The sequence below is a fragment of the Vicia villosa genome, linkage group LG2 (genome assembly GCF_029867415.1).
Source record: "Vicia villosa cultivar HV-30 ecotype Madison, WI linkage group LG2, Vvil1.0, whole genome shotgun sequence".
NCBI classification, from domain to species: Eukaryota; Viridiplantae; Streptophyta; class Magnoliopsida; order Fabales; family Fabaceae; genus Vicia; species Vicia villosa.
In genome coordinates, this window is record NC_081181.1 from 47,947,022 (window position 1) to 47,969,829 (window position 22,808).

At 33.8% G+C, this 22,808-nt stretch overlaps 1 protein-coding gene across 1 annotated transcript in view; it reads left to right on the top strand.

The window, feature by feature from the left end:
* The first annotated feature begins 599 nt into the window (after window positions 1–599).
* The window catches only part of LOC131649022 (uncharacterized), a 47,414-nt gene continuing 25,205 nt past the window's right edge, over window positions 600–22,808 (top strand). The window contains exons 1-3 of the mRNA XM_058918769.1: window positions 600–754; window positions 19,143–19,233; window positions 19,494–19,796. Coding sequence (XP_058774752.1) covers window positions 600–754; window positions 19,143–19,233; window positions 19,494–19,796 — 549 coding nt within the window. The remainder of the gene's footprint in view (window positions 755–19,142; window positions 19,234–19,493; window positions 19,797–22,808) is intronic.

A 22,808-nucleotide genomic window follows, 5' to 3' on the forward strand; every position in this document is an offset into this window, starting at 1 on the left:
ATCCTTTGAAATATGTATTCGAAAAAAAAACTCTCACAGGTAGAAGTGCAAGATGGCAAATGCTATAATCTGAATATGACATCCTGTATGTTACACAAAAGGCAAATAAAGGAAGTGTGCTAGCAGGACATCTTGCTCACCAACCTATTGAAGAATACCAATCAATGAAGTTCGACTTTCCTGATGAAGATTTCATGGTAATAAGAGATTATGAAATACCAGGTCCTGACGAAGGACCTGAACCAGGGGCAATATGGACACTTATGTTTGACGGTGCCTCAAATGCATTAGGACATGGTATAGGGGCATTCTTGACATCTCCTGATAATCATCACATACATTTCACTGTGAGATTATGCTTCGGTTATACTAACAACATTGCTGAATACGAGGCGTGCATATTGGGTTTAGAAGCTGCAATAGATCTAAGGATCAAACTTCTTGAGGTTTATGGGGATTCGGCATTAGTAATCCACCAGGTCAACAAAGAATTGGATACTCGAGATTCTAAATTAATCCCATACCAGGATCGTATACTGGAGTTAGTCCCTGAATTCAAGACAATTACGTTTAATCACATCCCTAGATAAGAGAATCAAATGGCCAACGCATTAGCAACACTTTCATCTATGTTTAAAGTAACCTGGCCGAATCATGAACCACGAATAACAGTTAGGCACTTTGAAGAGCCTGCCTATTGTCTTGTTGTCGAAGAACGGCTTGACCAAAAACTGTGGTTTCATAATATCAAAAGGTACTTGGAAAGGCAATAATATCCAGAAAATGCATCCACGGTTGACAAAAAGACGTTGAGGAAGTTAGCAGCTAAGTTCTTCCTAAGCGGAGACATATTATACAAGCGAAACTACGACTCAGTGCTATTAAGGTGTGTGGATAAAAATGAGGCAAAGGAGACTATCAGGGAAGTCCATGATGGAACCTTCGAAACTCATGCAAATGGCCATTCCATGGTAAGGAAGATATTACAAGCAGGTTATTACTGGTTAACGATGGAAGCTAATTGTTTCCAATATGCAAAGACATGTCATAAATTCCAAATCTACACCGACAAAATACATATGCCACCAAATCCGTTGAACGTTTTAAGTTCGCCTTGGCCATTTGCAATGTGGGGTATTGATATGATAGGAATGATTGAACCGAAAGCTTCTAATGGAAACCGTTCATATTGATTGCCATAGACTACTTCACCAAATGGGTTGAAGTCGCTTCCTACACAAATGTGACAAGACAAGTGGTCACTCGGTTCATTAAGCACAATATCATCTGCCGATATGGGGTACCTAACACGATCATCACTGACAATGGATCTAATCTAAATAACAATATGATGAAGGAGCTATGTGAGGATTTCGGAATTGAACATCATAATTCCTCGCCATATAGACCTAAGATGAACGGGGCTGATGAAGCTGCGAACAAAAACATTAAAAAGATAGTGTTGAAGATGGTAAAGACATATAAGGATTAGCAAGAGATGCTTCCCTTTACCCTGCATGGTTACAGAACTTTAGTACGCACTTCCGCAGGAGCAACGCCATTTTCCCTTGTCTATGGCATGGAAGCAGTTCTCCCAGTTGAAGAAAGCGTTGGATAAAAAGATCTGCCCTTGAACTTTTCAAGAAGGAGATATAGTACTCAAGATTGTGTTGCCTCGACTTAATTCTCGTGGGAAATGGACCCCTAATTATGAGGGTCCATATGTCATAAAAACAGCCTTCTCAGGTGGAGCACTTGTCCTCACAACTATGGATAGGGATGAGCTACCGCATCCTATTAATGTTGATGCGGTTAAGAAATACTGTGCTTGATTAAATAGCAGAGGTATAAGCTATGAACCAAGGACATACTACAAAGGATAGGGATTGGTGCAATCATCTACTTCCATAGGCAAAGGTTACCAGAACCCTCAAGGAAAAGAGCAATAGCAGTATCAGTATCACTTATATTTGTCCTTTTCGTTGTTTATTTCAGATTTCATGCAGTTACTTCTTTATAAGAAATTACATTTTGTACTGTCGCCTATTTAAGGCATTCATTATTAATAAAGTTTCACTTTATCATACCGACTTCGTAAATACCGGCCTTCCGATGCCATTTGCAAACGATAAACGTTTATTCTTTCATAAATTTTGTACTGAATTTATTTTGGGGAACTATTAAACACAAAAGTTTTAAAACAAAACTTTGAAAAATCTCCAGAGGAAAGCCCAATACACATATCGGAGACATCTTTACTAAAATACATCAACATATCAGGTTATCCCAAAGGTACTGGATACTACGCAATGGTTTAAAACAAAACTCAATGGGTTACAGGGAGATAAGATTCTGGAATTTCATTTAGCATATACACATAAACATTAGCAAACAACATAAACGTAATCATTACATACGTACAACATACATTTTTCTCATAAACATTCTGCGCATAAACATTATTCATACACACAAACATACATACATAAGCATTACACATATTCTGGCACACACGCACAATATGATTTACCTACGAACCCGCGATATAACTTTGTACATGTAGTATGTACAGCAACAAGTTACTTGTTCATATATCTATCCCCGATGGTAGCGATAGATTCAAAACCTAAATAATTTATCCGATAGATTGTGATAAATCTGCGACATTTATATAATCCATTGTTTCAGCCTTAGATAGTGTCAATGAGATATTAATTACATGGTATGAGAATCTACGAATGCTTGCTCTGTCAGTCTCTAGGATTTAGCAGGTTAATTCTTCATGTCCCTCCTACTCTCTGGATTAGTCCAAAGATAAATTAGGACCTAAACTTCTTACCTCGAAGGTTGTGTTAAGAATGTATAAATTTAGGATCTTCAAAAGCTTGCTATGCCAATCTCTTGGTTGTAGCGAGTTAATCCTTATATAAGAATCTGCAAACGCTTACTCTGTCAGTCTCTAGGCTTTAGTAAGCTAATTCTTTATATATCTATGACTCTACTGGACGGATCCTAGATAGAATTGGAACCCACATTTCTTAGGATAAGGAGGTGTAAATCAGGATCTACGAATACTTGCTATGTCAATCTCTAGGTTGTAGCGAGTTAATCCTTAATATAAGAATCTGTCAATGCTTACTCTGTCAGTCTCTAGGCGTTAGGAAGTTAATTCTTTATATATCTACGACTCTACTAGACGGATCCCAGATAGAATTTGGAGCCCACACCTCTTACTATATTAGGGTAAGGAGTTGTATGTTAGGATCTTCGAAAGCTTTCTATGTTAATCTCTAGGTTAGCAAGTTATCCCCAATGTGCGTACGAGAATCTACGAACCCTTGCTATGTCAATCTCCAGGTTTTAGAAAGTTTAGTTATCTGCGCTCATTCACCGGATAAATTTAGATGACTTCCATTATTTAATAACTCTCCAATCAGAAAAGCGTGAGACCTGCGTATTCTCACGCCATTCGATCTAAGAATAATTAAATAGGGGCAGCTGTCATACCCCAAAATTTACCCTATTGTTTTAATATTTAGCATATTATTATTTTCCTTCTATTTTTGTAATCTAACTTATAAGGGGTGTACAATATATATATATATATATATATATATATATATATATATATATATATATATATATATATATATATATATATGAGGAGGGTTATATTGACTCCAAGAGTAAGTGTTCAACACTTACTCCAAATCATAACCAATGATTATCATTAATCCACCGGTTTTAATTAAAGTTTTATATAAAAAAAATATTTCCAAAAATAATTAGATTAAATGATCAATTAAAACCGTTAGATCAATGAAAATCAATTGTTAAGATTTGGAGTAAGTGTTCAACACTTACTCTTGGAGTAAATATAACCCTCCTCTCTCTCTCTCTCTCTCTCTCTCTCTCTATATATATATATATATATATATATATATATATATATATATATATATATATATAGGGGTGTTATTGGGCTTAACATTTTGATTGTTCAGCCTATTCTTGTAAACCATAAAAGGAAGAGGGGGTGTGATTAGTATTCATTTACAACAAAATCTGTTAAGCCCATTCTTGTTAATACCAGTTTGTAACAAGAAAATCTGAATCAGTTCAATACATTTACGACAAAATTAAATTTCTAATCAAAACACTTAACACTATTTCCTAATCCGTAAAATCCCTAAGGACTATAAGACTAAGACCTAAATTTACAGAAAGGAGGAGAAGAAAAAAATCTAAAAACCCTAGTCGCGAACGAACCACCTTCACTTAAAAGCTCCTTGTTAGAAAGAGAGTTAGAGTTCATCATTAGAACCCTAACCCCCTTGAGCTAATCCCTTGCGTCGATTACCTGCGAATAAGAGAAAGAAAGGAGAGATCAGAAAGCAAATCGAGAATCGGAGAAGAGTTAAAGCGCAAAGAGGTAACACAAATCGAACTTAGCTTAGTTTTTTTTCTTTTTTCATGCATGTTGGTTTGCTTCGTTTGCATTTCTGGAAATTTATAAAGGTTAGGGTTAGGGTTCATGAGGGTTAGGATGAAGGTATGGTTAGGGTTCTTGGCTCAGGTTGAGGGTTTAAGCGAAATCTGGGTTCGGGATGAAGATCACTTGAAGATCTTCATCCATTCTGGAAAAAAAGTATGAAGGTTTGAAGGTTCCTGTTGAAGTTCAACCAGAAACGTGTGATTGGAGGGTGGTCTACGGTACGTTCAGGGGTGTTTTACAATTGCTTTCCTAGGCTTCGTTTGGGTGTTGTTGGTTAGGTAAGAGAGAGGATTAGAGAGAGAATGAAGGGTAGAGAGAGAAAAGAAAGAAGAAAATTAAGTGGAAATTAAAGAGATTAGGAAATAACTCCCCCTCTCAATCGTTGGATCACTGTCATGTGGCCTCTTGATGGCAACGTGGTTGGTGTTTGATTTTTGATATCGCGCGTGGTATTTTACCATGCACTCCGGTCAACCTTGAATCATAGTCCTCTGTTCACCATACTTTAAATCTACGCTCCAGATTCTTTAAGTTGGTAGACCTGGCCACACGCAATCCAAACAGACCTTGAGTCTGTTTGGACCAAGTCTGTTACTATTCACATACCCCTAAATTTCTGTTTAACTTAAAATACACCCCTGACCCAAATCCTTTATTTAATTTGTTATATATATATATATATATATATATATATATATATATATATATATATATATATATATATATATATATATATATATATATATAATGAAATTGTTTTCTAGAATAAAAAAAACTTATTATTATTTTTAATAACTAATTAAATATCTTAATATTAAACTTAAATAATTAATTTAATAATATATAAGTTATTTACCTAAGTTTAATTTTGTTGCATGATATTAATCTATTTTGTTAGTACAATTAGATGAATAATGTTTGAAATAAAATAATCTTTGCAAAAAAATATATAGATTTTTATTTATAATTTTATACAAATTAAAATACTCATTGAGGTGTTTTAATATACAAAATTTACGTATCCACCTAATTTATTTCCCCTTATACTTTACCTTCTTTTTTTTTAAAACAAAAAAATTAATTAAATTAATAAACCTATTTTAAAAAAATATGTAACTATTCTAAACCAATATTTTTCTTTGATATATACTTGTCTTTCTTTTAATCATTATAAAAAAATACTAAAAAATAGGAATTGTACACAAAATTGTCTTTTCTTATAACTACAAATTACGATAAACTGTGAACTACGTTAATTCACTAAAACACATCCAACATACAAAATAATGGTGTACAATCCCATAAAAAACACCAACAAATAACTACGAACTACGTCGACTCTGATCCTCCATTAAGGAGATACGTAGGCATTCGGGCAACCGAAACAAGTCCCCTTTCCCCAAACCTCAATAGGTTTAAGGTTTTATCCTTTACCCTATTTTTCTATAATTGTATCATATTTCTTTATCGTAAACAATAAACCTTACCGTAATACTTTAATTGTAAACCTTGTTTAGGGGACATTTAGAAAACCTTAAGGAAGGGTTAAGGGTGCCTAACACCTTCCCTTAACCCTAATTTCTCAACTTACCCAATCTCTTCTGTATTAGGTTTTTCTCCCATGTTTACCCTTATCTTTAGGATAAAATAAAAACATAGGTGTCGACTTTGTAGTTTAAGTTAGAAAACTTAAAATTTAAAAGTCGGTCGTAACAGCTTCCTTGATCTTAGATGATGTGTATGAGGAAGAAGGTGTGCTTTAACCGCTTGCTTAAATAGACTGATTCTCTTGAGAATAGAATGCATCATTGAGTCAATTGAAAGACTACCCTATCCCTGGTTAAGATTAAAGGTTTTTTAGAAAATAGAAAAAATTCCAACTTCTGGCTCGAGTGAGTTTACTAGGGATTAACTCCTTATTTCTCCATTGTTTGGGGAGTGAAACAATGTCTTATATCGTCATCTAGGTCTTACAATTAAAAACCATACGTCGTTAAAATTCAGTTATTTTATTTACATCATTCTCCTCCTAAGTTCGTTAAGAAATAGGAAGTGAAATGAAAAAAGGCATTGATATTCTTTTAGTATATGGAAAAGGGATGGCACAAAAAATAGTGAATACGAATGGATTGATTTCAAAAACATGCCTAATTTCTTTAATAGAATTACTGATTAATAAGTACAAATTTATGACAAATACATCTTAGCAACAGAAAAATTACAAATGGAAATGATAAAGCCTAATAATCCTAGTGGTGAGCTTCCTTGTTTGTCCACTAACTTTAGGATTTGCTTCTTGATGTTTTTGCAATGTCAAAGTAAAGGTGTGACCTTTGTCTTCTCTTCTGCTGGACATACTTATTATGCTGACAGGGCAGTGACTCTTGATGTGGGGAAATCACCCATGATAGTGGCATCTGAGGCGCTATGTAGGCATATGGCTTGTATGGAGAAAGGGTTCCTTCTCTCCTCAATAGGATTTGTAGGACCAATTGCATTTGAATCTTCAATGGCTGACCTCCTCCTTCAACAATTTATGATTTTCTTGAGTTCCTTCCTAACTTTTTGAGACATTTGTTCTTGAGTGTCAGGAAATAGTTGGCTGGAAGAAGGTTGTATAAGGGGGAAGGTGGAAAGGGATATGAATTTATTTTTATGATATGCAAATGTATGTATGCAGATGAAAATGTATGGGTATGCAAAATGATTTTTGTTTTTTTAGGGTATGTTAAAAATCTTTCATGGAGATGTAATGCAATGCAATGCATGCTTATGATAAAGGCATGCCTAGGAAAGACCCTAATGGGTTTTGGGATAGAGTTGGAAATGAGAACACCCTATGCAAGTTTAAGGATGGTGACGGAAATGAGAATATTCTATATGGGTTTAAGGGTAGATAGAAAAAATAAAACCTTATGGGTTTAAGGATTGTGACAAAACGTCCTTTACAGGAAGGTTCCCTATGAAGGATAATATGTTAATAGAACAACCTACAGTAGGGTTCCTATAAAAGTTTTAAGTTTATTATACCTAACTCTCACAATGGTTGTTATTAAGGTATCATGGATAACATGTAAGGTCATTGACCGCAAATGAGACTCCACCTTAACATTAGGGCTAGCCTAAATCAAGGTGAATAATCTCAAGGGCCTCCCTTAGGCAGATCCTCTGCATAGACCAAGTCTTTTATCTTGTAGGTCATACAAAGTCTCACCATGATGATTTATTTAGGGTAAGGTCCTTTGTGTCATTGATCAAGTCCAAAGTTTTTATCTTAGAAAGAGGCTAGCCCTCCTAAGATAAAACCCTGTAAAGATCGACTCTAAGCGGGGTTTTTATAAAAAAAAACTCGTAGGGATGTCAAACCCTTTTGGCCAATACTAGAGTATGGATTATTTTTTCCTCTATTGAAGGATCTTCAGTTTCTCCTTGATCAAATAAAGGTATTGATTCTTCTTCTACTTGATTTTGATATGTATGTTGATTTGTATGATTTTCAATACTATTGGTTGTATCATATTGTCTCAAGGCATATGGAAATATATATTATATAACACAACATCCCTTGATGTGGTAAAAGTGTGTGTGTCTTAATTATATACTCTTCACCCTTTCTGTCCTCGAGGATAACCAACAAAATGCATTTTTCTGCTCTTTCTCCAATTATTTAAAGTTTCATGGATGGATTTTTCATGTAACACAAGCAACCAATGACTCTCAAGTGTTCATAATTAGGTTTTTTCTTGACCTATTACAAATATCACAACATTCTTATTTAGTTGAATTTAAACTATAATTAAGGGATTTTGATATGTATTGTAGCAACAAGTTGATGTGGCCTTGTGAGCTTATAATCCCCTTCATGTAAATCATTGAATCCAATCTTCTTCTTCGAGACTTGGTCCTATATTATACAAGAGTCTTGATCATAAGTTATGATGCAATTTCAATCATGAGTGAGCTTGCGAATAGATATTAAATTTCAATTACAACTTGGAACCAATAAAACATTATGCAATATGATTTTCATGGATAATTTCACATCTCCCATTTTTTCAACCAAATTTGAATCTCCAGTAGGTGTAACAACATGAAAAGGCTTGTCTATCTTTCTAACTCGTTTTAAAATATGAGATGTTTTGCATCCGACAAAATATTCAATGAAGTCGCCACCATTATTTATTTATCCTAAGGACGAGAAGATAATAGGAAAACTCTAAAAGGTATGAATGAGGTAGTCATCGTGACCAAGTTAAGGGTTCGGGAGTTGATTAAGTGAGGGGAAGGTATTAGTCACCCCTCAGTTCCCTTGTACTCAAGAGAACCTTCTCTAATCTTAGGGTTGTTAGAACATAGTTTGGTTCTAATCATATCTTAGTGTTTTGATGATAGCAAGCAAACAAATTTTGTATAAAGCAAACATGGTACTCTAATCATATGGTTCTAATTTCAGAAGATGTACTAGTACCAGCAATCAGAACTTGGCACCTATGAGAAGCTAGAGAAACACAACGCAAGTCATAAAGCAACTTCTGATACCGCACGCTGCATATCTACAACAGAAGTTGAAGAACAAGGCTGAATAGAAGATCATAAGGAATGATTCAAATTAATACCGCTGAAAGCAACTTCTGATATTACACTAGAACACCGTAGACACATCCACAACAGAAGTTGAAGAACAAGGCTGAATAGAAGATCATAAGGATTGATTCAAATTAAACCGTTGAAGACATAATCAGTAGAAAAATGGCTGTAACACTCCAAAAGCGTAATTCCCAAGGTTGATTAAAGAAACTATCCACATGCAAATCCTTGGCGATACAAAAGCAAAGACAACACGCAAACCATTTAATGATGAATACAAGCTTTGAAGGTAACAGTCAAAAATTCTGAAGCTATATATACTCATGATCGTTTAAAGGAAAACAACACACAACGAGCAAAAAATAAGAAAACAAGAAAGAACACACAAGAACGTTGCAACTCTGATAAATCATCAAGTGTGAAGAAAAACTCTCTGAAGCAAAAAATTTCTTATCCATATTCTGAGTTCATTATTCTGTACTTAATCTTAGTGAAATATCACATTTGTGATTACAGCTTTCTAGAAGCAAAACAATACACTGTCATCAGAAGTTACGTGGTAACTGAGTCCTTGAGAGACCAATTGGGTCAAAGTCTCAAGAAGTCTAGGACTAGTTGAGTCTTAGAAGTTGGTTAGTCACAAACAGGTGGTTTGTGCGGAATTGTTAGTCACCAGCAGTTTGGCTCGTGCATTGTATTATGAGTCACGGCAGTTGGTCGTGCAAGTGTAATTAGGTTCTGGTTATAGTGCATTAAGTCCCCGTTGAGAGAGGCAAATCACCTTGTTGAGGATGGACAGGAGGTAGCCTTATTGAGAAGGTGAACCAGGATAAAAATAACTGTGTTCTGACGATCTTTCCTTCATCAAGTTTGTTAAAAGAACCGCTTATTAAACCCCCCCTTCTAAGTTTTTTCTCAACCTTCAATTGGCATCAGAGCGTCTGGTTCTGGGTGCAAACACTTAACCGTGTCAGAAAAAGATCCAGAAGGAAAACACCATGGTGAATGATTCAAACAACAATGGCTACACAAAACCTCATGTGTTCGATGGAGAGAATTTTGAATATTGGATAGATAGGATATAAAGTCTCTTTCTAGGACAAGATCCTGATCTATGGGATATTGGGGTAGATTGTTACAATCATCCAGAAGATGCAGGTGAAAAGATAGCAAGGAAGAACATGGATGATAAAAAAAAAGAAGGAATTCAAAATTCATCACAAAGCCAGAACTATCTTGCTAAGTGCTATCTCTCAGGCAGAATATGAGAAAATCACCAACAGAGATACAACACATGATATATTTGAGTCACTCAAGATGACTCATGAAGGCAATGCTCAAGTCAAAGAAACGAAAGCCCTGGCCTTAATCCAAAAGTATGAAGCCTTCAAGATGGAAGAAGATGAGACCATTGAAGTCATGTTCTCTAGATTTCAGACCTTGACTGCTGGTCTAAGAGTTCTAAACAAAGGATACACCAAAGCTGATCATGTAAATAAAATAATCAGAAGTCTACCAAGAAGATGGGAGCCAATGGTTACAGCATTCAAAGTCGGAAAGAATATTGACGAAGTATCCCTGAAAGAACTCATCAGTGCATTAAGGAGTCATGAAATTGAGCTCGATGCAAATGAGCCTCAAAAGAAAGGTAAAAATATAGCACTTAAATCTGTTAAAAAACTTAAAACTAATGCTATGCAGGCTAAGGAAGAATACTTAAATGAATCTGGATCAAAGGAAGAGGATGAGTTGTCTCTTATATCTAGAAGAGTAAATCAACTCTGGAGGAGCAAGCAAAGGAAGTTCAGAAACTTCAGCAAATGAACATGCCAACACAGCATACATGGCTACCACAGAAAATGACTCAGACTCAAAAGCTGAAACAAATGAGATGCCCTTAGCAGTGAAGTCAAAACATCAGTCATGGTACCTGGACTCTAGATGCTCCCGTCACATGACGGGAAGAAGGTCTATGTTCCAAAGCTTGGAACTTAAATTCGGCGGAGACGTCAGATTTGGAGGGAACCAAAAGGGAAAGATCATTGGATCAGGAACTATTGGTAATGGTAACTCTCCCTCTATAACTAATGTTTTACTTGTTGAAGGATTAGCTCATAATTTGCTGCCTATTAGTCAACTAAGTGATAATGGTTATGATATAGTCTTTAATCAAAAGTCTTGCAAGGCTGTAAGTCAAAAAGACAAATCAATTTTTTTTACTGGTAAGAGAAAGAATAACATTTATAAGATTGATCTTTCTGATCTGAAATCGCAGAAAGTGACTTGTCTTCTGTCTGTAAATGATGAGCAATGGGCTTGGCACAGAAGATTGGGACATGTTAGCTTGAGGAGATTATCTCAACTCAACATAGTAAGAGGACTACCCAATTTAAAGTTCAACTCAGATGCTCTTTGTGAAGCATGTCAGAAGGGAAAGTTCTCAAAATCCTCTTTCAAATCTAAAAATGTTATTACTTCCTCAAGACCTTTAGAACTTCTACATATTGATTTATTTGGTCCAGTGAAAACAGCATCAATAAGAGGTAAGAAATATGGTTTGGTCATTGTAGATGACTACAGCAGATGGACATGGGTAAAATTCTTAAAACATAAAAATGAAACACATACTGTATTCTTTGACTTCTGTAAACAAAAATAAAATGAAAAAAAAATCTAAAATCATTAAGGTCAGAAGTGATCATGGAGGAGAATTTGAGAATCATCTCTTTGAGAAGTTCTTCAAAGAAAATGGAATCTCTCACAACTTCTGTCCTAGAACACCTCAGCAGAATGGGGTTGTAGAACGTAAAAATGGAACATTACAAGAAATGGCTAGGACAATGATCAATGAAGCCAATACGACTAAGCACTTCTGGCCAGAAGCAGTAAACACTGCATGCTGTATTCAAAATAGAGTGTCCATAAGACCTATTCTTTATAAGACCCCTTATGTGTAACAGCCCGAATTTAATTAACTGACTAATTAAATTAAATAAGGATTTATTTACTTAATTTGGACGAAGTTTGATAATTAATTGGATCGTCGGTGTTATTGAGAAACATGTTCGGACTATTAAGTGAAGTTGAAATTTATTCGGTTAATCGAAGAATTAATAAAGTGGAATATGTAGAGAAATAATATTAGAAATAATATTATTATTGGATTTTTATTTAATTGAGATAAAGTCGGATTTAATTGGATTAATTGGAAAATAATATTAAGGGTAATAATATTATTTGTTGGAGCATAATTATTTATTTGAACTACTCTATTTTATCAATTGGGCCTAATTAGTTAGGAAGTGGAATTATATGGGTTAAGCCCAATATGAATAATATAGTAAGGGTTGGAAGAGTAGAGATATCATAACTTTGTTCATTTGCAAAAGAAGAGGAGAAAGGAGACTAAGAGAGGAGAAAGGAAAAAAAGCTAGGTGAAGAACAACAAGGAAGAAAGCTAGGGTTTGAAGCACATTGAAGAGTTAAGGGGGAGAATCCTTATTATTATGGGTTAGTATGATTGGGTCAATGGGTAGAAATATGTTTAGGTTGAAATCCCTAATTTTTATGGTTTTGATAATGTTAGGTTTTGTTGAGAATCCATAAAATTGATGTTAGTAATTGGTACATTGGTGAAATTGGGAGATGATTAAGAATCACAAATTGACATATATGAATATTATAGCAATATAGATACTGTAGTGTTTTTTTTATCACATCTATTGATATGAATATGGCTATATATATATATATACACCTACTTTTGCATCGTTATAAGATATAAATATATGGACACTGGTGGCATCACTTCCAGTCTGGCATCACTTTCAGTCTGGAGTATATACAGTATAGCGCATATTTTTTTCAAAAAAGAAACAAGGAAACAAAACACATATGTTTTAAACAATTGATATAATCAAGTCTGGCACTTATTTTTAAGCTAAGCATCCTTTTAGTTCTACCAATATATATGTCATTAGAATGATTATAATGATAATGTTCATATACTGTAGAATTCATGTTTTGTAGTGTTCTATAGATATAAGCTATTAAACTTCATATACTGATAAGGTATTATTAATAAACTTCACTTGTTTCATTATAATAATATTAATAATAATGATTTAATGTTATTAGCATAATGATTTTATGAGTTTTGAGTTAGAGATAAATATCGAGTTATTTGATTAACTAATTAGGTTTAATTCCGATAGAGTTGTCAATAGAGTTGTTAGAGTTGTCAATAAGGTTGTTAGAGTTGTTTTGAGTTATTTAAAGTCATACTTTTAATTATTTTGCGTAACTCTGACATGTTTAGAGTTGTCAGTTTATGATGTCGGTGTTTACATTCTCGTTAAAACTTTACAAATTCATAACGATCAAACTGTGAATCCATTTTGAGTATCGTTCGAAGCGTTAGAAAGCTAGCGTGACACTCTTTTCAATAAAAATATTTTTGTTGGCATTAGGCGATATTAATTGATGATTAATAGTTGTATTAATTGCATTAAGCCGATTTGATTGGATTATGTTCGGACTTGGATCGATTATTCAGTTTATCCGTAAATTGCAGAATTTTGTTAAATGGACCGAATTTGTATTTTGGCTTGAATATTTGTGTTGAGAATAAAATATTGGTATGCCAATTATGTCGTTTTGCGAATGTTCTCTATGGGTAGTCGTATGACATGAATCCTAGTGATTAGTTAATTGATTGCGAAATGTGTGTATTCATATATGTTTGGCAAATGTGAATTAACATGAGATAGTATGGTTACTAGTGTTAATTGGATTTTCTAAATCGTATTTGATTATTTGCCTTTATATATGAATGATATCTATGTGTTGTGAATGTTGTGTACAATTTGATATATAATTCATAGAGTTGAATTTTTTTTGATATGCGTAAGTTAAGATTGATGAGATAATCTTAATTGCATAGTTGGTTGGTAATTGTACATTCATTCATGGCATAGTTGGCTTTATTGTGGAAGCGGTGAAACTGTGGGTTCACATGGTAATAGACGGTGATCCTTGAATGGAAATAGACGTAGAATACGTTGATCCTTAATTGGAAATATACATGGTGGCTTTGATCTTGTCCGGATCGGAAGCGTGGCTTAGATTCTAGATATTGAATCGGAAAGCGGTGAAACTTTGGGTTCACATTGAGGTACCACATGCATAGTGTCACATATCTTGCATTGAGTCACATTAGAGTTATGTGATAATTGAATATGTGAAATTGATGTTGTTGTGATACGTGTATGAGTTTGATAATTGAAATGGGTGATGCTTGAATACATACTTGGTTTAATGTGTGAATATGTGATAATTATTGTTATGTGCATAGTTGGAAAATATCGTATTGAAATTGGAATATCACATTGTTATACTTGTTGAATGCTTAATATATGTGAATATATGGAATAGTATTATTTTACATGATTAGCAAGGTGTGATAGATTCCTATAATTGTTGATTTAACCATTATCTCTTATTATACTTTCTTCATAATGATTCGTATTCTCACCCTTCTGTTTTAATGTTGCCCTCGTTTGGCGACATGCAGGTTTTGGAGTTAGTAGCTCGCGTGTGATCTTAGTCGGAGTTTCTTCCGAGTTATTTGGAGATTAGGTAGTGAGTTGATGCTCTGGTCATGTAACACTGGGTAGACTAGTTATTTGAACTCATGTTTCTATTCGGTTATGTATTACGTTTGATTTGAGAACCTGTTATGTTACTACTTGTTGTTTGATAGGCTCTTAAGCCAAATATTCTGAATTATGTTTTAATTTATGTTGATATGATTATTGAGACTTGATCATGGTATGGGACATGGATCATTTTATGAAACACATGAGTATTTAGTAGTTTCCGCTGTGAATGCATATTCTGGATAAAATATGATTAATTGAGAAGTGTTATTTGAAATGACCAGGTGTATCAAATATTGTAAGTAAATGCTGTCGGTTTTTAAAGGCTTTTAGTTTTTGAAAACATCGATGTGACGCCCTTTTGTTATATGCATGCTTATTCTCTGATTATATGCTTATTTATTTTGGGGTATTAAATGGAACATTACAAGAAATGGCTAGGACAATGATCAATGAAGCCAATACGACTAAGCACTTTTGGCCAGAAGCAGTAAACACTGCATGCTGTATTCAAAATAGAGTGTCCATAAGACCTATTCTTGACAAGACCCCTTATGAACTATGGAAGAGTATGAAACCTAACATTTCATATTTTCATCCATTTGGTTGTACTTGTTTTATTCTTAACACTAAAGAACATCTGAACAAGTTTAATTCTAAGACTCAAAAGTGTTTTCTTCTAGGATATTCTGAATGCTCAAAAGGCTACAAAGTATATAATAAAGAAACCCTAATAGTTGAAGAATCAATTAATATCAGATTTGATGATAAGCTTGGCCATCAAAAGCCAAAGAAGACTAAAAATTTTGCAGATACACAAGAATAACACTCAAATCCTGATGATTCAGAAAATAAAGATACATCAAAAATCACATCAACCATGGAGAACATGAGAACTTCTGAAGAAAACTCTCATAAAAGATATCCAAGACTAACTACACATCATTCAAAAGATGTTATCCTTGGCAAGAAAGATGATCCTATCAGAACTGGAGCATTCCTAAGAAATAATGAAAATTCATTATTTAGATTAATGTCAATGATTGAGCCAACCTCAGTAGATGAAGCTCTTTAAGATACAGATTGAATTATTACTATGCAGAAGAACTAAATCAATTCACCAGGAACGATGTATGGGATCTAGTTCCAAGACCTGAAGGATTCAACATTATTGGAACAAAGTGGGTATTCAGAAACAAAATGAATGAGCAAGGAAAAGTCATCAGAAACAAGACACGACTGGTTGCTCAAGGGTATAGTCAGCAAGAAGGTATTGACTATAATGAAACCTTTGCTCCAGTCGCCAGGTTAGAGTCAATTAGACTATTAATTGCTTATGCTGCTCAATTTAACATAACTCTATATCAAATGGATTTTAAAAGTGCATTTTTAAATGGTTACATCGAAGAAGAAGTGTATGTTCATCAACCACCTGGTTTTGAAGATTCTATCTATCCTTAACATGTTTTTAAATTAAAGAAATATTTATATGGTTTATAACAAGCTCCCAGAGCTTGGTATGAACGACTTAGTTCATTTCTCCTAGATAAAGGTTTCACAAGAGGGAAAGTTGATACAACACTCTTTCAAAAATCATTCAAAAATGATATCTTAATTTGTCAAATATATGTGGATGATATTATCTTTGGAACTTCTAATATCTCTCTTGGAAAAGAATTTGCTAAGTCTATGCAGGTGGTTAGTCACAAATAGGTGGTTTGTGCAGGATTGTTACTCACCAGCAGTTTGGCTCATGCATGGTATTGTGAGTCACGGCAGTTGGTCGTGCAAGTGTAATCAGGTTCTGGTTATAGTGGATTAAGTCTTCGTTGAGAGAGGCAAATCACCTTGTTGAGGGTGGACAGGAGGTAGCCTTATTGAGAAGGTGAACCAGGATAAAAATAACTGTGTTCTAAAGATCTTTCCTTCATCAAGTTTGTTAAAAGAACCACTTATTCAACCCCCCCTTCTAAGTGTTTTCTCAACCTTCAAGGGTTACTAGGTGTGCTTTCTAAAGTTTGCATGTTTATTATTTCTTGCTACTTTTATTTACTTGGTATTTACAAAAAGGGTAAAACGGGGAAACTGATTAGTTTTAGGATAGGGGACTCGCCTTGGTTTCGCAACCATGTGCCTACATATTCTCATAGTGCAATGAGAAAGTCAGAGTCATCGTAGTTCGAATGATTGGTTGGTTGTTTTTAGTTTTTGAAAGGTGTTTATCTTAAATTAGAATTAAATCGTGTAGGCCGAAGAAATTGATTTGATTTATTGTATGGAGGATAAAAATGGATTAATGAGTTGTGTGGATTTTAGTGTCTTAATTTGAATAATTAATTGATAAGGCGTTAAGACGACCTATCAGTTACTCGAGGATATGGTGAATGTGCATCCACCTATCCCATTATTTACAAAATTATTGGACTTTATTTGATTCACATGAATATATGAGGAGAGATCAAATTACATCCGAAGAGTTACACAAGGGGAGGGACGGATCAGGTTGATGTGCATAAGGTATATCCTTATGCACGGTGCATAAGTCTCGTACGAGTAATATTTAAATTGTTCTGAATAACATTTTATTTAGAAACAAGTAATAATATCATAATCCATGAATAATATATGCATTATTTGTACAAATCTATTAATTATGATTAATTATTAATTGTGAGTAATGAGTACACTATTCTGAGTAATATTTACACCATTCTGAGTAATATCAAATTTAAACTATTTTGAATAATATATTCATTGTTCCGAGTAATATTTATACTATTTTGAGTAATTTGTATATTATTTTGAGTGATAAATATAATACTTTGAGTAATATAAACAATATTTGAGTATTTATGCACCGTGCATAAGGATATACCTTATGCACATCAACACATCCCGGGAGGGACTTTATTTGCATCCACCTATCATTATATATTAATCTCAAATTTTATAGATATAATCTATATAAAAGTATGTTTCAATCCAAAAGTTGATTTTAAAAAATATATATTCAAAATGAAGTTATGAGCGAGTGTATCTTGTGGTGCATCTCTTCGGGTGTAATTTGATTCATCTCTCTCTCTCTCTCTCTCTCTCTCTCTCTATATATATATATATATATATATATATATATATATATATATATATATATATATATATATATATATATATATATATATATATATATTCACATGCATGCACTTGCTTATAATTACACAATATAATATTTTAAATTTATTTAAAAGTGCAATTTCATGTATATTATCTTTTAGATTTTATTTAAAAATTGTAAGACATAATTCATATTTATGCATCAATATAGTAATTTCATGTATATTATCTTTAAGACTTAATATAAAAATTGTAAGACGAAATTCATATTTATGCATCAAAGTATAAACTTATTTTGACAATTATAAACATATTTTATGGTAATGTATGAATGACTAGACATAAAATAACGTTGTTTCTATATATGTATGCATGACTCAACATAAATATTGTAAGAAACCGAACCAACCCAAATCGCATTGATTTGGTTCGATTTTATTTTAAAAAGCCAACCGAACCAAACTAAACTGCATATTTTTTCTCTTGTAGTTCAGATGACTTTTAGAAAAAGTCATAAAATTACATTTTTAAATAAATTTGAAATACTACATTGATGCATATATATAAATTCCGTCTTATAATTTTTATATTAAGTCTAAAAGATAATATACATGAAATTACAATTTTTAATAAATTATTGTGTAATTATAAACAACTGCATGCATGTGAATATATATATATATATATATATATATATATATATATATATATATATATATATATATATATATATATATATATATATATATATATATATATATATATATATATATATATATATAAACTACCGTAAGTTAGTTTTGAATTTCTATCAATTATGGACAATTAGTAAATTTTTTTTTTCATATACACATTAGTAATGATGAAATTTTTTGTTGAATAGTAGATAAATTTACCTTTAATATAGATTTTACAAACGGTAGAGTTTGTTTTTCATTTCTCTAAATTATTTAATTATAAAATAGCGAGTAAATAAATAAACTCCATTATAAACGGTAGACCACTATTTTTCCTCACAATGTTGGTATAGGAACTACAAGGTAAATAAATAAACATTGTACTTATATTTATTGTTGTTTTGTAATGGAGCCAAAGTTATCAATAAATGAGGAGTTTGAGCTTGATGTGGTCTGATTCTGAGCTTATGATGTGATGGAAAATTAGCTGACTTGCAATATTAGCACTTCAGCGCTATTGGGCATTTTCCCTTTAGGTCTTTTGTGGGCCGCCCGGAACTATTATGTTTTGTTATGTTTCTTTGTTTTGATGATTTAGTTTCTTTGAATCTGCAGGGATCCTCAACTAGTGAAGAAGATTGGTGATGCGACTGCTCTTGAAGCCAGAGCAACCGGAGTTTCATATCTCTTTGCTCCTAGCATTGCGGTAATTAAGATAATCAAAATTACATATATGTCAATCGCACATTATAAATGATAGTCCTTTGTTCAAATTCTGCTACGATGTAAAGTTATAGTCTGGTTATTACCACTATTTGAAAATATTGTTCTATCTTATAAGAGTCGTCTTTGATGGTGTGTAAAATAGTGCCCCTAACTATTTCGACACATTTAAGTTATGATTAACCAACCCAGGGTCTTAGAAAACTTAAGATGGTCTTGCTTATAAAGTATATGTTTGTATAGGTTTGTAGAGATCCAAGATGGGGCAGATGTTATGAAAGTTATAGCGAAGATCATAAAATTGTTCAAGCTATGACCGAGATCATTCCAGGATTGCAGGGTGATCTCCCTCCAAATTCACACAAGGGTGTTCCATATGTTGCTGGATACAAGAAAGTAGCAGCTTGTGCAAAACACTTTGTTGGTGATGGTGGAACAACAAAAGGAATCAATGAGAATAATACAGTTACAACCAGACATGAATTACTTAGCATTCACATGCCAGCTTACTATAACTCAATTATTAAGGGTGTCTCAATCATCATGGTTTCCTACTCAAGCTTGAATGGACAAAAAATGCATAGTAATTATGATTTAATCACAAGATTTCTCAAGAACACACTACGTTTTAGAGTAACACTTTACTTCTGTGGTGGTCGTTTTGTTTACCTCCCCGTTTCACTTGGGAGGACGGCACGCTAGACCCTTCACGCGAAATTTGGAAGGAGAATGCGCCCGTGGTGGGAGGAATTTTGTTTCAGTTCTTCCTACGATATCACACGAACTTTCTTATTTGTCCTACGAGTAGGAAAGGGGAAAAAAGATCTCAACTAAACCCTAGGAGTTTGCTAAGTGTGGGGATTTCACCTAGACTAGAGATTCTGGAGTCCGGGAGGTCGGTTATACATAGGGAAGTGTTTAAACACCCTACATATCTGCAGTACTCTACAGGAACCTTCTCTGTGTCATTGTGATTGTGCTGCTAATGATTATTGGGAAAGTTTCTCCTTTGTGTTAGGAGAAGGAATTGAATTGATTAAAAGAAAGACAGACAGACAAACTGACTATTTTTGGTATTTTATTAGCTCGCTGAGATTCCTTGTGAACCTCATGCCTACATATCCCTAGTGGAAGTCAGAGCTTAATGTAGTTCGGGGAACTAACTAGGGAAATTAATTATTTTTGGTGCCTTGCTTGAAGCTCAAGGTTGAAGCTTGAATTAAATCTCTGTCTACAGTAAAGAGACATGAAGTCATCTTTACAGAGAGGCATTTGTACTATTCTACCACAAACATTTAAAGAGTGACAGAATAACTGAATTCATTTCATTCAAGAGGGGGACCTTACTTGTGTATGTGCAAGTATACCAGTCAAATGCCTCTTAAATGAAAGAAAGATGCTCATCCAAATTAGGGAAAGTTACCACATGTCTGGGTTTTACTGCCAGCTCATGCCTTTCAAAATCCTAAATGGGAGACTTGATTAAAATTGAAATTGAAATGGAAATGTTTGTTTGTTTGAATGTGGTAGAGTAGTAAAAATATCTCTCTATAGAGATAAGCTATGTCTATCTACTGTATAAAAGATTTGACTTTAGCTGGCTTGTATGAGGCCCAAGCTTGAGGCTTTTTGATTGATTTATTAATATTATTGACTCTGGGAGATGACTCCATTGAGGATTAATTACAGGGTATTTTTGTGTTCTGTACAAAGCCCAGAATTGAGGCTGACTCTATTTGGAGAGTGTTTATTTTGATGGATTTTTATTTGGTGTTCTGTATAAAGCCCAGAATTGAGGCTGACTCTAGCTAGGAAAAAAAACATTATTTTCTGCCTTGTACAAAGCCCAAGGTTGTGGCTGACTCTAAAATAAACTGAGTATGGATGACTCTATGGGGAAAAGATCCTATGTGTTAGGAATCTTTGACTCATGAAATATGGTTTAATCTGCCTTGTACAAAGCCCAAGGTTGTGGCTACTGAATGATGAAGAACTCACTGGGGAGACTCTATTATCTGCCTTGTACAATGCCCAAGGTTGAGGCTGACTCTTGACAGGGGAGTTTTATTGTTTGGTGCCTTGTATGAAGCCCAAGGTTGAGGCTAACTGTTTTTGTTGGTTTTGACTCTACTGAGGAGATTTTATTTATTAAAAGACTGTTTTTCTTTGGAAGCTAACCCTTTCCAGGGATTTTGACTCAGCTGGTGAATTTGTCTGTTAAAAGACTGACTTTATCATGTTTTTGGAGGCTGACCCTTTCCAGGGGTTTTGACTCTTTTGGGGAAATTATCTCCTAAGAGAATGAATATTTGGTTTTGAAAGACTGATGTTGGAGGCTAACCCTTTCCAGGGGTTTTGACTCTTTAAACAGATTTTTATTAATTGACTTTGGAGGCTAACCCTTTCCAGGGATTTTGACTCTTTTGGGGAAATTATCTCCTAAGAGAATGAATATTTGGTTTTGAAAGACTGATGTTGGAGGCTAACCCTTTCCAGGGGTTTTGACTCTTTAAACAGATTTTTATTAATTGACTTTGGAGGCTAACCCTTTCCAGGGATTTTTATTAAAATGAAGGAATGATTTTGGAGGCTAACCCTTTCCAGGGATTTTTATTAAAATGAAGGAATGATTTTGGAGGCTAACCCTTTCCAGGGATTTTTATTAAAATGAAGGAAAGATTTTATTAATTGACTTTGGAGGCTAACCCTTTCCAGGGATTTTTATTAAAATGATTGGCAGAAAGATTATCTAGTGGAGACTTCTTGTTTAAAGCCCAAGATGAAGGCTGACACTTTGAGGATAAGCACACATAGATCCTAGACTCTACTAAGGAAGATTGATGAAGATAAGGGTGACAGAGACTGTCCATGTCTCTCATTCCAAAAGGTGTACTCAATGTGAAATTGAGACAAACTTAGCTTGTTTAAAGTCTGGTTTAAATTGGAAGAAACTCACCAGGGTATGTTAAAAGGTGACTAAAGACCTGTTCCTATGTTTATAAGAAACCTGATGGGTCCTTGTATACAAGCTCAAGAGGAAGCTGGAAATGCTTTTAAGAAGCCTGTGGGTCCTTGTACAAAGCCCAAGAGGAGGCTAATTGAGGGTCCTTGTTATAGCACAAGAGAAAGCTATGTAGTTTTGAACTTATTTTGGCTCTAAGCAAATGGGTAAGAGGTTTCACCGGGAATAATTCCTCTTTGGGTGGATGTGTCCTATTTTTTTTTGGATTCTAAGGTTTTTTCCAAGATGTTTCACCGGGAATAATTCATCTTGGGGGTTTGAACTACAGATCTCTAATTAGGAAAGAGCCTTCACCGGGAAGACATTCTCAATCCTAGGTCATATTCCTATAATATATATATAGTTTAACTGTCCTAGGGTTTATACTCAAACGTATTTCTAAACTAATATATATGCACAGTTTATATTTGACAATAATTTAAATAAAGACTGTAAATTGAAAGCTTGTAAAGCCTAACCTGGATGGAGTGGAGGCCTTTGGAGAAGTATGTACAGAGCCTCAACAATATTTTTGTTGTTTTGTTGATAACAATTGA